This window comes from Theropithecus gelada, chromosome 16 (assembly GCF_003255815.1).
Source record: "Theropithecus gelada isolate Dixy chromosome 16, Tgel_1.0, whole genome shotgun sequence".
Classification (NCBI taxonomy): Eukaryota; Metazoa; Chordata; class Mammalia; order Primates; family Cercopithecidae; genus Theropithecus; species Theropithecus gelada.
The window spans coordinates 129429-145064 of record NC_037684.1 but is presented as its reverse complement, the minus strand read 5'-3'; the positions used below and the strand labels follow the sequence as shown (position 1 = coordinate 145064).

The window sequence follows — 15636 nt, the reverse complement described above, 5'->3', positions numbered from 1 at the left end:
ACGGACGTGCAAGTAGGAAGGATATCGCTAAATTCTTTTCCTAGCAAGGAATATTAATATTAATACTCTGGGAAAGGACTGCATTCCTGGGGGGAGGTCTATAAACAGCCACCCTGGGACTGTCTGTCCTATGCAGTTGAGATAAGGACTGAAATACACCCTGGTCTCCTGCAGTACCCTCAGGCTTACTAAGGTGGGGAAAAACCCGGCCCTGGTAAATTTGTGATCAGACCAGTTCTCAGCTCTCAAACCCTGTTTTCTCTTAAGATGTTCATCAAGACATTACGTGCACCGCTGAACATAAACCCCTGTCAGGAGTTCTTTTGCCCTTGTCCTGTTTCCTCAGAAGCATGTGATCCTTGTTCTGCTTTTTGCCCTTTAAAGCATGTGATCTTTGTGCCTACTCCCTGTTTATACACCCCCTCCCCTTTTGAAATCCTTAATAGGCCGGGCGCGGTGGCTCAAGCCTGTAATCCCAGCACTTTGGGAGGCCGAGGCGGGTGGATCACAAGGTCAGGAGATCGAGACTATCCTGGCTAACATGGTGAAACCCCGTCTCTACTAAAAATACAAAAAACTAGCCGGGCGCGGTAGCGGGCGCCTGTAGTCCCAGCTTCTTGGGAGGCTGAGGCGGGAGAATGGCGTGAACCCGGGGGGCGGAGCTTGCAGTGAGCCGAGATCGCGCCACTGCACTCCAGCCTGGGAGACACAGTGAGACTCCGTCTCAAAAAAAAAAAAAAAAAAAAAAAAAAAAAAAAAAAAAAAAAAAAAAAAGAAATCCTTAATAAAAACTTGCTGGTTTTGAGGGTCAGGTGGGCATCATGGTCCTACCGATATGTGATGTCACCCCTGGCAGCCCAGCAGTAACATTCCTCTCTTTGTACTCTTTATTTCTCAGCTGGCCGACACTTATGGAAAACAGAAAGAACCTACGTTGAAATACTGGGGGCAGGTTCCCCCAATAGTTCTCATGAATCTGTCAGTCAGCTACGGGATCAGAAGGGGGTCAGCTGATCTGCTGGTCAGATAGTGGGTCAGAAACCCAAATCTTACTGGTTTAACTTGTTATCCCTTACTGGTTATCCCTTCCCGTGTGAAATCCAAAACTGGTGTACTTGAACAGCAAGCAGCTTTCCTCCTCCAAGTGGTGATTCCGGGACCAGGCTCCTTCCATCTTGTAGTCTTCACTAGCTTCAACACGTGGCTTCCAAGACAGCTTGCTTATGTGCTTCATGCCAGCAATAGGAAGGAGAGAGCGGAAGGCTGTGCATGGGGAGCAGGGGAGTTAGGCGTCTCACCCTGGAAGTGGGGTACATCACTTCTGCTTATATTCCATTAGCTAGAACTCAATTGCTTGGCCGTAGCAAACCAATGGCAAAGAAAGCTAGGAAATGTAAGCTACTGTGTCCTCAGAAAGAAAAAATGAGTCTGCTAAACAGCCAGCCAGCCTCTGCCACTCATATAGAGGCTTTCCTCTCCAACCGTGGCTAAAGTGAAAAAGATTGACCAGCTAGTTACCAAACTTAGTGATCAAGCACTCCATGGAGTCATCCTCGTAATGTGAATGTTCTTCTGAACATTCAGAGCCTACGGAGCAGCAGGGCTGAATTTGGAGCAGCTTTTGCAATAGGAGAAAAAAAACACAAAACTTAGATACAAAAGATGGATCAACATTTCTGAGAACCTGTAATACAAGAAGACTTAAGTTTTCTTCAAGTTGGAAAGAAGAAGAAAATGTTATCATAATCAAATGGGATTTTTCCCTACATCTGAACATGCCAAGAGGCTTTTTACCCTAGGAAGTCTCTACTTGTTAACATTTCAGATAGTGTGATTGAATGAGGAATTCTAGATAGTTCTGTGAGGATTGGGGGAAGAAGAAAAGAGGATGCCAGTCCTTGTTCCTAGGCCAAGACCTGAGCCCTGTAATATTAATATTTGGATCTAAATCTGGTAAATGGGAGTGTGTAAAGAAGAGTCATAAACAGTGTCATGTGAAGGAGAGAGGCTGGGATTTGAAATCAGAAAAACTTGGGGAATTAAGTTGTGTAAACCTGGGCAAGCTACTGTCTCTTCCGGTGTGAAATGAAGACAACCTCTGACAATGTTTTTGATCTTTAAAAGTTGGGGGGTAAAATCTAGCACATAGAAGGAATTGGCCCAGTATATGCCAGTTCCTTTCTCCCTGCCCCGTTTGTTTCTGTCATTCAAAGTGGCCACCATTCTTTAGAAGTCTTAATTATTAGGCGGAAGAAGCTGTTTCCCTTGGCTTAGAAAGCTTGTTTGAAAATACTTAATGCTAAACACAGGTCTATAGAATCCAGAAAGGTCAGCTTCCTATTGTGGCTTAAGCTTCCAAATACCTGTGTCATGAGCCAGGACGCACATGCTGGGAGGGAAGACATAAATCTCAGCCCATCTCTGCCCATCTGTGTTGTCATCAAAGGAAACTTCCCCCGGCAACATGATGTTGGGGTTAAATAACTTGTCCTCAGTCATGCAGCTACTAAGTTGGAGTCAGGATCTGAGTCCAGGTGATCTGGGTCCTGAGCTCAGATTCTTAGGCTTACCTGTTACACTATCTAGATCTGGTACAAGATGAAGAGGTGTAGGTGGAAGGACGCATACTTACTGTGGTGTCTAGCTATCTCTTGCAGGCCCCTCCCAGAAACCCAGGTCTTGGTCTCATGCTCTAGTTTCAGAGCATAAGGAGCAGTGGAGCTGATATTTGGAAGAGCTGAGTACTCACAAGCCATTGCTGATAATGACCCTCTCACGTTGTAAAGGCTCTCACTGGGAGCAGAAGCCCTTTGGGTGGTGACTGTCCCCTGTAGATAATTGCTATGCTCTTTGTCACCTTGTGAGGAAATTATGTAAGACTGTGATTTTTTTTGACCCTCCCCTGGCTAATCACTCTATAGGCAGAATTGGTCACATACGAAGCTTCCTGATCTCCATATGGAAATCATGAGCCCATACAGAGCTATGGAAGTGACAGTAATACTAGCTTCGGCCTTGGAGTCTCTTCATGGTTCAGTTTACAATATCCAGCAGAATAAAATAGGGACAGGTTCTGAGTTTTCTTTATCTTGAGATATTTCCTCAATGAAATGATACACTTTGCATGAGCTGTCTGTAGGTGCCCCGCTCTAGGGAATAGAAAGACACGCATCCCCTTTCACAGAAATTCACAAACATAGTAGCTGCTAGTGTTGAGGGCTCTGTGCCAGGAGTATGTACGTGTACATATATGGTAATTTGGTCTGTCCAACATTGAAGTAGGAATTATACTCCTCCCTTTACAGAAAAGAGAAGTGAGGCTCAGAAAGGGAAGTTAATTTTCCCAAGGTCACACAGCTAGCAAGTAGTGGAGCCAGATGCAAACCAGACCTGTCACACTCCGGGGTCCTCACTCTCAGCCACTGTGCTGTACTTGGATCAGGCTTCTTTTCACAAGCTCGAAACGGCTTTAGTAAACAGCCAGCAATAAGGGCAACATACTGTTCTTCAACTCACTTAAATCCAAAGTAACAGTTTTGGGTGGATGACACCTATTTTTAATCTGATTGAGCACTCAGAAGCCTCTAGAGTGAGTTGCTTTGCTCAAAGCAGTTGTTCTACGCTAAAGAAATCGTGATTATGAGTGCCACACTCGATACAGCAGAATTCTCTGACCTCAAAACCTCATTTATCTGTACCCAGAGATGAGTCCAAATTATTTTCTCAGAATTTGGATGTAGCCTGACAGTCATGTGGACTAGTTTAGACCACTCTCTTTGGAGTTTGATTGTGGTTCTGCATTTAACTATTATTTGGGGCTACTAAAACTCTCCGTGGCTTAGTCTCCTCAACTGTAACATGGCAATAATAATGCCTATCTGTATGGAAAGCCATGTGAGGTGTCTTCCTAATTACAATGGCTCTCTGAATTCTCCTCATCCTCCCAAAACACACATTAGTGAGGACAATAAGTGCCCATGATTGAGCGCTGAGGATGAAAGATCAGCAAGACCCCATGCTAGCCATCAAGATACCGGAGAGAAATGTAAAATCATCATAATAATTAATTACAATAGAGTCTGATAAGCCCTATGACAAGATAAGTACTAAGAGAATGTTACTCTCCTAGGGGTGGAGGTTGAGGCAAGTTTTGGAGGTGACATTTAGGCTGGGTCTTGCTAGATAAGAAGGATTTGCAGAAAAGGTCAGTTGTTTGCCCAAAGGACCTCTAACTAATAGCATTTCAGGAACTGTGATACATGAAGTAGTACAGAGGGGGTCTCTTCCTGTAGACCCAGAATTAGGAACCAGAAGTGAAACAGCAACTACTTTAGACTTACAAGTGAAGTCTAAAGTTGACTTCACTTTAGAAAGTGGCCCAGGGGGACTATCACAAGGTTGCAAACTTATCCCACTACCCTCTACCAGCCCAGGTATCCTCCTTGTCTCACATTATATATCTTTTGGGACACAGGACACATGGCCAAAGGTTATACATGTCTCCAGCTTCCTTGCCATTGGAGAGGGAAGAGGGCATATTTCTCGCTACCTGACACCACCCCCACTCCCCCCTAAAAAAAATAAAAAAGGGTAGTGTGTGTTTAAGAAAATCATTCGTCTAGATTAGGAGTGCTACAAGGAGGGGGAAATGAAACCTCACTCCCCAGCAGGTTGGTTACTATGGTCCCACCCCCACTCCCACCCCAGAACTGCAGGATGAGAGATATCCTAGAAGAGTTTAATATGCATAACTTGAGTTTGGGTTCTCAGAAATGAAGCTGGATGAAAGGAAGCAGAGCTTTATCTCAAGAAAATTACATAGCTCCTATAGGCAAAGACCATCACTGCCTAGGTGCCCAGAAGCAGAGAGAATCAGACCAAGGCAGTGGGAGACTGAGGTCACCTCTGTACCACCAGCAGGTGATAAGGAACATCCCTGCCTGTACTGTACTGCTTTTCCCTACCCTCATTTCCAGAGGTGCTAGGCCTGGAAGTTGGGGGTGGGTGGGTCGGGGGAAGAAGGGAAAGAGCAGACTGCACCCTTGCTACCTGGCACCTAGCTCCCAGACTGTAATTTCTCTTTGGGATTCTCTCATGCCGAGCCCATGCCTGGCCCATAGCAGACATTCAATACTTATGTTCAATACTTACGCCAGCCCTTTTCTCAGTCACTCACAGCTTTTTAAATTTAGGAGTCTTTTACATTATTTAATTTTTTTTTTTTTTTTTAAATTTTGTAGAGACAGGGTCTTGCTCTTGTAACCCAGGCTGGTCTTGAACTCCTGGGTTCAAGTGAACCTCCTGCCCTGGCCTCCCAAAGTGCTGGGATTACAGATGTGAGCCACTGCACCCGGCCTGGTGTAGTAGTCCTATCTGTCTGTCAGAGGAGGGTGTTCCCTTGGCTCAGAGCCTTGCTTAGGTAACGTGGAAGGACCCAGGGTACACAAGGTAGGTGGCTGTTCTCCGGAAATGTCAGTTTCTGGGCAGGGCTTAGGTGTCTGCAGTTCCTAGTCCCACCCCTGGCCTTGCATTCCAGCTCAGCAGGTGGAAGGTATAAATTTCAGCTGCTCTCAGCCCTGCTGTGATTTCTAAAGCCTTCTAACAGCAACATGAGGTTGGCAGCCTTCCTCCTCCTTGTGATCCTCATCATCTTCAGCCTAGAGGTACAAGGGCTTCAGGCTGCAGTGAGGCCATTGCGACTTTTGGGTAAGTCCAGGCAAAAAGTAGCCCAGTTCATTTTTCCTTGAATGAGGGGGCCAGAAAGTAGGACATCAGGGACCAGTGTGTGCTGGGGAGGAGAGGGGAAGAAAGGAGAGAAGAAAAGGTCTTAAAGGGCCACTGCAGGGACCCTCCAGTGCTACCCAGCTCCCCGGAGCAGAATCTCTTTTCTTCTACCTCCACTTTCCCCCACTCCTTTCCCTGGGTCACCGCTCCATTTGGACTCTCTGTACCTCCCCTCTTACCCCCTCATCAGCCACCCTCTGACTCCTGCCATCTCCCTCTCCATAAGCTTCTTCCTCTCTTGCTACAAATAAATTGGATCACCTAGAGAAAATATTTTCTTAATCATGTTAAACATTAATCATCTCAATCTCTTCTTTTCCTTTTACCAACATTCTCAAAGGAGTAATCTTAGTTCTCTGTCCTTACTTGCCAATAAGTCATTCCTTGACCCCTCGAAGATGGCCTACAGCCTCCAGCCCTGCCCCATCACTCTCCTGAAACTTCTCTTCCAGATTCTGTGGACAAATCTCATGACTCCTCAGTCGCCAAGTCTTTAACCTCTGACTTGTGTCTGACACTGCTTGCCACCTCCTCAGTTCTCAAACTTTCTTTTCTCCTGCATTATCCTTCATGGTATTTTATTCTTCTCTCTAAAGATTATTGGATTCAGTTATTACTTTCTTTTCTTCTTCGCTCTCCTTCCCTCAACATTAAACTGGTTGCCAAATACTGTCCATTCTCTGAAAGTGTCTCTTGCATATGTTCTTTTGTTCCCCTGCCATCTCCCATTGTCACACAGTATTTCCAGCCCCGATGACCTCATGTCTGGGCCATGCCAGGAGCTTCCTAACAGCTCTCCCTGCCCCTGTCTTTCTGCTGCAGTTTACTTGCTTGTTGCATTCTGTTCCATTCTAGGCTCTCACACCAGAATAATCTTCCTAATTAAACATCAATCACATCCCTGTCTTGATCTATCAAATGAAATCCAAACTCCTAAGGCCCTCAAGATCTGCACCCCCCACGCCCCGTAACTTTATCCCCTACTTACTTTTCCTGCTTCATTTCCAGCTGTTCCCTAACACTTACCCAGCCCTCCCTTTGCCACTCCTCCTGTGTTCCTTGTATTTCAGGGTGAGGAGTGAAGTGGATGAGGTACCCAGGGTGCAAACATTAAACGGGTGCTCACCACCAGCATTATGCAAGGGCCTCCTGGAATCGCATGCCCTAGGCACCTCACTTGCCTCACCCTAATCCCGGCCCTGCATTTCCCCTTGTGAATTGTTGCTAGTAATTCTTTTTTTCTTCTCACAACACTCCACCCATGTCCCTCAGTTCTGACTTAAAAAGATTCCTGCACTTCAAAACTCACCTTTTCTGATTAATCTAATTGGAAGTAATGTCATATTCTCTGAGTCTTTTTTTTTTTGGCAGGATCTTGCTTTGTTGCCCAGACCAGAGTGCAGTGGCACAATCATGGCTTACTGCAGCCTAAATCTCCTGGGCTCAAGTGATCCTCCTATCTCAGTCCCCCAAGTAGCGAGGACCACAGGCATGTGCCACTAAGCCCGGCTAATTAAAAAAAAATCAAAAACTGTAGAGACTGGGTCTCAAACTTCTGTGCTCAAGCGATCCTCCCACTTCAGCCTCCCAAAGTGCAGGGATTACAGGCATGAGCAACCACGCCCAGCTGAGACTCTTTAATTCTTCAAATATACCACTCTTAGGACACTTGTTACATATTGCTTTGTTTTTAGTACTTTGAATATGTCTTATCCATATTGTTAGACTCTAAGCTGTTTGTCTTACATCTTTGTATTTGCTGAATAATTTCCTGTTTTATACATAGTAAGAAATCAATAGATATATACTTAATAAGTAGATATTATTGATTTAATAAGTCAAACTGCTGTGAGTGGTAAAGAGGGATATTCAGCCTGCTCACCACAAATCAACAAAAGCTACGGGAAGCATGAGGGGATGGTATTGATTTTCTCTGAGGTCTACAACTACATTGAAGATATCCCACCAGGTCCCCTTCTTACACCCCTCAGATACTGCTAATCAGTCCTAGCACTCATTCTCTTTGAACCTGGACAAGGTGTCTGACCCTTCTCAAAACAGCATCAGACAGCCACCTCCATTGACTGAAGTTGACAATGGAGAATAAAACTCATTACCCCTGCTGACTCCAGGGGCCCCTTTTTACAGATGAGAAAAGTCCCAGAAAGATCCAGGGACATAATCAGGTAAAGAAATTCCTGCTAACAGCTGAGTAGCCAATCAAAGTACAGTACATATTCATCCAGAGTTCTGAGTATGTTTTCCTAGAAGCCTGTGCGATCCTAACCAACTCTTTGAACCTACTTCATTGGTCCTCAAAGAGCTTGATGTTCTGGGAACTTGGGAGCCTCCAATCAGGTCCGGAATGACTCCTTGAAATTTGGAGATATGCACTTATGTCAGGATGAGCTTCACCATGTGGGATAGCAGAAGGTGCTCAGACCGAGGAGCCAGGCAAATCTCAGTTGAATCTCACTTCTGTACCCACTGGCTAGCAAGTCACCTCTTTGAGCCCCAACTGCCACACCTGTAAAGTGGGCCTAGTAAGACTCACTGCATGGGGTGACTGCAAGGGACTCCCGATGGCATGTGGTAAGTGTGAGTCTCTTCTCCACTCTATTCCCTGCAGAGTGGGGAAAGTGAAGACATTTAAGTGGGCTTCTTTGCACTTCCCCTCCACAAACACAATTATCCCCATCTCTAAAGTAGGCCTTACTTTTTTGAGATCATGTCAATGCATTGCCTTTAACTAGAATGTATAAGATGTTAATGATATTATTCTGCAAGTAATAAATCATACTGCATATTGAATGAAAAGAAAAATGTAGAACTGACTTCTTAATCAAGGGCAGTTCTTGTAGCATCTGTCCCAAAAGTACAGTGGTTTTTAGCACATCTGTTCTTCCATAGGTACCTGCATCCAGCTCTGCACAGGTGACTGGGACTGCAATCCCGGAGAGCACTGTGTCAGCAATGGGTGTGGTCATGAGTGTGTTGCAGAGTAAGGACAGGTAAAAACACCCGGCCCTCTCTGCTTTCCCAAACGTTGTTCAGTCTAGGAGGGTTGTGCACTTAGCCTCAGTAGGACTTTCCAGAAATGAGTAGGACAGAAACCTGTCTCCCTCTTCCTCCAACCTTCCCAAGAAAAAGATGCATCCATCACAGGATGGTGGTTTCCAGACCTTTAAAATAATTCCCTAACTCAGTATGTCCTGGAGCAAAATCAGACTATTTATTTAAGCAAAATGATAAAAATCACACATAATCCCCCACCTCAAAACGTCTGCTTAACACTTTGGTGCATATTTTAAACATACACAAATATATAATATTTATATAAAAATGAGATAATCTTGTGCCTTTTATTTTTTTGAGATGGAGTCTTGCTCTGTCACCCCAGGCTGGAGTGCAGTGGCATGATCTCGGCTCACTGCAAGCTCCGCCTCCTGAGTTCACGCCATTCTCCGGCCTCAGCCTCCTGAGTAGCTGGGACTACAGGCGCCGGCCACCGTGCCCGGCTAATATTTTTGTATTTTTAGTAGAGACAGGGTTTCACTGTGGTCTTGATCTCCTGACCTCATGATCCGCCCACCTCGGCCTCCTAAAGTGCTGGGATTACAGGCCTGAGCCACCGTGCCCAGCCCCAAACAACTTTAATGTCAATACTAATGCTTCTATCCCATCATCTTTGATAGAAGTTCATCATCTATGCTCAGATACTTAGCAACCTTTAGTAATACATGTTTAAGATATTTCTTATTTTGATATTATGAATAGGACTGTAACAAGTACTAAACTGTATACATATTTGTCCTTGGGACAAATTCTAAGATGTAAAATTGATGACTAAAGAGTATGTTCATTGGCCGGGTGCGGTGGCTCACGCCTGTAATCCCAGCACTTTGGGAGGCTGAGGCGGGAGGATCACGAGGTTAGGAGATGAGACCATCCTGGCTAACACGGTGAAAACCTGCCTCTACTAAAAATATGAAAAAAAAAAAAAAATTAGCCGGGCATGGTGGCGGGCACCTGTAGTCCCAGCTACTCAGAAGACTGAGGCCGGAGAATAGTGTGAACCCGGGAGGCGAAGCTTGAAGTGAGCCGAGATTGCACCACTGTACTCCAGCCTAAAAAAGTATGTTCATTTTAACCCTGTGACGTACATTACCATGTTGACTTATGAGAACCCCTTTTCTGTGAAAATGTCTCGGGGGCCTCACAGGATAATTTATTTGTTTTCAGTAGCCATTAGTTGAAAAATGCATAATAAAAAGCTACCATAATTCAGTTTTGATTATAAACTAAGTTGCACTAAACACAAAAGAATCAGCACACACTTTAAATAAAAACCCTTTGTGTTCAGAATGTATTATTTGGCCAATCCACCTGCAATCCTTGGGGTGCTTAGGGCCTGGCTGGCTCTTTGCAGGTGTGATTGATTTCCCAAGTCAGGAACTGTTGCCTCTTGATTGTATTCTGTGGACCCAGGTCCCCAAACCAGTAGGTCTGGGGCATAATTTTTTTGTCTTTTTCTCAGATGAAGAGTTATCTTAAGGATCATCTTTCTCTAAGATAAGCATCCCTTCCTGGAGTTCCTATCTTCCAAGATGTGACTGTCTGGAGTTCCTCGACCAGGAAGATGGATGAAAATGGCGAGCCTGTGGATAGGGACTACAGGGGATATGGGAGGCAGGGAAGAGGGGTTGTTTCTTTTAATAAATCATCACTGTTAAAAGCACTCATACTATTTGAGTTTTTGGTTAAAGGTGAGGAGGAGGGGGGAGAAGGACAGATGACATTTGTTGCGTACTGACTATCAACAAGGACCATGTTAAATTCTTCCCAGACATTATCTAAGTATCCTTAACAACCTTTTGACTGCACTTCTTTTTATTTTTTTTTCTTTTTTTTTTGAGACGGAGTCCGGCTCTGCTGCCCAGGCTGGAGTGCAGTGGCCGGATCTCAGCTCACTGCAAGCTCCGCCTCCCGGGTTTATGCCATTCTCCTGCCTCAGCCTCCCGAGTAGCTGGGACTACAGGCGCCCGCCACCTCGCCCGGCTAGTTTTTTGTGTTTTTTAGTAGAGATGGGGTTTCACCGTGTTAGCCAGGATGGTCTCAATCTCCTGACCTCGTGATCTGCCCGTCTCGGCCTCCCAAAGTGCTGGGATTACAGGACTGCACTTCTTATCATCACCATTTGAGGACGCTGAGGTTTGGGGCAAAGTCATATAGCAAGTAAGTGTCAGGGCCTAAACTATAATCTCATGTCGAATGCCACATAAGGCCTATGCATTATAGCATGGTAGTCAGGAGCCCTGACTCTGGATTTCAAACCCAGGCCCACCACACAGCCACGTTGCCTTCAGTGAGAATCTTCGTCTTTCTGTGATTCAGTTTCTCATATATATAATAGTACCTCATAAAACTACAAAGATAAAAGAGGGTCATGTAGAGTACTGACACATAGAAAGCATTCAGTAAGTGTTAACTACAATGATTATTAACACAGTAGTACCCCTAATCCATGGGGGATATGTTCCAAGACCCCCAGTGAACGCACAAAACCGTGGATAGTATCAAACTCTACATATACTGCCATGGATAGCATCAAACTCTATATACATGTGTTCTGTCCTATAAATACATACTTATGATAGAGTGTAATTTATAAATTAGGCACAGTAAGAGATTAACAATAACTAATAATAAAATAGAACAAATAAAACAATATGCCAACATCACTACTCTTATGCTTTGAACCCATTATTAAGCAAAATAAAGGTTACTTGAACACAAGCACTGGGACAGCGGATCTCATAATTGAGATGGTTATTAAGTGACTAACGGGTGGGTAGCATATAAGGTGTGGGTATGCTTGACTAAGGGATGATTTACATTCCAGGCAGAATGAAGTGGGATGGCTCAAGATTTCACCACACTACTCAGAACAGCAGCAAGTTGAAATGTATGAATTATTTCTGGAATTTTCCATTTCGTATTTTTTTTTTTTTTTTTTTTGGACGGAGTTTTGCTTTGGTCACCCAGGCTGGAGTGCAATGGTGCGATCTCGGCTCACTGCAATCTCTGCCTCCCAGGTTCAAGTGATTCTCCTGCCTCAGCCTCCCAAGTAGCTGAGATTATAGGCGTGTGCCACCATGTCCGGCTAATTTTTGTATTTTTAGTAGAGATGGGGTTTTAACATGTTGGTCAGACTGGTGTCGAGCTCCTGACCTCCAGTGATCAGCCGGTCTCGGACTCCCAAAGTGCTGGGATTACAGGCATGAGCTACTGCGCCCAGTGCATTTCATATTTTCATACTGTGATTGACCACGGGTAATTGAAAAGGCTGAAAGCAAAACTACCGATAAGTGCGGACTACTATGTAATCAAATAGATACTCTGATGACCCTGAAACAGAACTCAAGGCCAATCCTCCTTCCTAGCCTCTCCTGGTTAAATGTGTAATCTGGATACTGAAATCAAGCTCCTCTCTTCTGGTTTTCCCTATTACAAAATGTGGGAAGTAAAAAACAATGTGTTTATAATTTCTTGTCTATGTTCTTCACAATCACAGCCAGCCTGGGCTGCAATCTGATTTCAACCAATTTGCTGCCTGTGCAGCTTTGACCAACCGTTTATACTCTTTGGCACCATTTTCTCAACTGTAAAAGGGGGAAATAATATCTACCTCATTTGATGCTAAGACTTATAAAACTTTATAGTTTACAAAGCATTTTCACAAAAATCCCATTTGATTTGCGCATCAACCAATGGCAAATAGGGTACCCTGAATAAAAAATTAGTGAGTTCATTCACACTCCAGGGGCTGTGCTAGCCCTGGGATACAACAGCAATTGAGACAAACAGGATCTGTGCCTTCATGGAGTTAACATTCTAGAGGAAGCAACAGATGATAAAGTAAGCAAATAAACAAGATAACTGCAGGTTATGGTAAATTTTCTGAAGGAAATAATCAAAGATGTGAATTAGAGTGAAATGGGGGTATGCAAGCCTACATGAGTTAGGATGACCCAGACTCTCATGAAGGGATAAAAATGAAGTCTTGAGAGGTTTCCAAACATGAAAGGAGTGAAATTCCATTGAGGTTCCAGATCATCCGATGCAAACGTGCTTAGCACCGCTTAAAGCCCCTCAGTCACTGCAGGACTATGAAAATGTGGAGAATTGAGGAGACAGGAGATTTTCTTGGAAGAAGGCTTTTGCCATGGTGTGTTTTCACAGTTTCAGCGTGGGAGATGGGAGCAGGAGTGCTACTGTATAAACTCAAGCCAATGTAGGGTGCCTTCAAAGACCTCCCTCAGAGCTTGATATATGTTTCCTTCAGTTGGTGATCATTGCAGAGTAGGGATATCCATTTCCTTAAAGGAACCACACTAATCCACAAGGGTATTTTCTACCAGAACTCAACAGACTGGCATCAGTATACTGTATTTTACAATTTCTGGACCATTCCAACCTGAATAACACAATACGTAGGTCATCCATATTGCAACTTAAGGTCAACCACACCAAACCCAGATCCTTCCCACAGTCTCTTTGAACCACCTGCATTGTGGAAATGACCATTCACATCCTTCTAGCCCAATGTGTAAGACAGCTCTTTAGTACTACTTCACATAATCTTGGTCTTACATTCTTATTCTAGCCTTTGCTACAGCAACTAGTTTATCACAGGCATCTACTAGCTTAGCATAGGTCTAACTGGTGAGAGCCTTGCCTCAGATATGCACCCTAGTTTCCTCACTGTTGCCTCAGGGCTTCTTTGACTATGCAACATAGGACTCCTGCAGGAACCAAGCACAGATACATGCTCAACACAGGAACACCAGTGAATCAATGCCTTGTGGGCAACTTTTGACAATAGAGCCAAAAGCTGACAGATAAATGCTTCCCCTCTCTGTTCCTTCAGAAGGGTTTTGAGAGCTTCACAAGGCTTCTCAGAAACTCCTGAGGACTGAACAATCAGTCACCCCTTGCAACGGCCATCTCAATAGCACATATTGGTATTAATTCTCCTTCCTTCCTTGTTCATTCCTGGATAAACCACTCACCTATCAACGTTGTCTGAGGCTCTGATTTCAGGGAACCCAGATTAAAATATCCAACGACTAGGTTTCAGCTCCTGATCTTCTCTGAACAAATGCTTGAATACATTTCTTTACACGAATACACACACATACATGCACATATACCATGCACATATGGACACAGACCAGGAATAAGAAATAACATACCAGCACAATGGAATCTAAATCCAAACAAAAAAATTAACATTTCTTTCCAAGCCTAAAGTCTTCAGAAAACTACCTCTGAAGACTGCTAAAGCATACCCCCAGTTTTCATTCCTGAACAGAAATGTTTTATTCTCAGGATAAAATATACATTCAGGTGACTTCAAGGCTTTCCCTAAGGGCCAAGGGTGAGGTTTTGCTTTATATTTGCATAACTCAAAGGCCCTAGAGACGGTTTTCCCAATCTGCCCAACTGTGAAAGCCAAGCCTCCACTTCCTGGATGACTGAAAACTGATCACAGATTTTTAAATGGCCATTGTATTCTCCAGCTTCTTGACTTCAAAAAATCTTGGGGTGTCTCAACTCAACCTGGTCACCCTTGGGCAGATTATGTTTTACATGATTCAGCTGAACTCCAAAATTACTCTTCTAGTGGGGCAAGGTGCCTCATGATCTATGACAGGATTCACACTGGGAAAAGGGGAGAAAAAGGAACCAAGAGTGCAGCCAGCTGTCACTTAAGTAGGGAAAGCTGCCCTATATTCCACTGGCCAGATTGTAATCACATAGCCACAGCCAACTGCAAGGAATGCTGGGGAATGTAGCCTTTATTCCGGGTGGTTTTGTGCCTGGGGCAAGATTTTAGAAGAGTAGAAGGGTGTCTTAGAACTAGCAGTTTCTGCTACTGCCATCCACAGCATAACCTCTCCAACTCCAGGCCGAATCTGAAACTCTAGTACTTAATAGAGTACCTTCAGCCCTGTCCAGGAACAAATTCTGGGAGGGCAAACTTTCTGGAAGCACAAATTGAGAACTCACTTTTCAGTCAGGGCTCAAGAAGGAGTGGCCAGCGAAAAATCTCCAAGCCAATTCTTTCTTTCTGTAGCCAATTTCCTCTCTCTTCTCTCCTCTCTCTCTCTCTTTTTTGAGACGGAGTCTCGCTCTGTCGCCCAGGCTGGAGTGCAGTGGCGCGATATTGGCTCACTGCAAGCTCCGCCTCCCTCAGCCTCCCGAGCAGATGGGACTACAGGCGCCCGCCACCACGCCTGGCTAATTTTTCTTTTTTTATTTTTAGTACAGACGAGGTTTCAACGTGTTAGCCAGGACGGTCTCCATCTCCTGACCTCGTGATCCGCCCGCCTCGGCCTCCCAAAGTGCTGGGATTACAGGCGTGAGCCACTGCGCCCGGCCTCCAAGCCAATTTCTGACAAGCATTTGCAGGGTACCAGTCGGAGGCGTCCCGCAGTCACGCAAACCCCTCTGAGTCCCAGTCCGGTCCAAAAAAAGTACTTCCGGAACTAGCGCGCGGAGCGGGAGGATGCCCCGGAAGTATTTCCCTGGGACCTCCCCCCTCCCCCACACGTAGGAAAGATGGCTGCTGTGCAAGTTGCCAGCTCCTTGCCTTCCGGGCAGCCGCGGGAGGCACCGCGGGAAGCAATCCCAGAGCGAGGCAATGCGTTTCGCCGCTTGTCTGCCAGGCTCTGCGCCCTTCGCCCGGATGACAGCAGCTCCGCCCGCACGGAGATCCACCTGCTCTTCGATCAGCTCATCTCCGAGAACTACAGCGAGGGCAGTGGCGTGGCTCCGGAGGTAGGCGGC

At 45.0% G+C, this 15636-nt stretch overlaps 1 protein-coding gene and 1 long non-coding RNA gene across 3 annotated transcripts in view; both read left to right on the top strand.

Moving 5' to 3' along the window:
• The first annotated feature begins 5429 nt into the window (after positions 1-5429).
• LOC112609492 lies at positions 5430-10522 on the top strand. The gene is made up of 3 exons (XR_003116208.1): positions 5430-5706; positions 8695-8795; positions 10322-10522. It is a non-coding gene; the product is annotated as an uncharacterized LOC112609492 (long non-coding RNA).
• A 4738-nt stretch (positions 10523-15260) lies between these two features.
• HEATR6 (HEAT repeat containing 6) overlaps positions 15261-15636 on the top strand; it is a 36669-nt gene continuing 36293 nt past the window's right edge. Inside the window, exons 1-2 of one of the 2 annotated variants that reach the window (XM_025363553.1) lie at positions 15261-15323; positions 15516-15627. Coding sequence is in view for 1 of the 2 variants with exons in the window: in XM_025363552.1 (XP_025219337.1) it covers positions 15409-15627 (219 nt within the window). In the remaining variant the exon portion in view is untranslated. Of the gene's footprint in view, positions 15324-15397; positions 15628-15636 lie in introns of those variants that run through there. The other variant, XM_025363552.1, reaches the window with a different exon arrangement.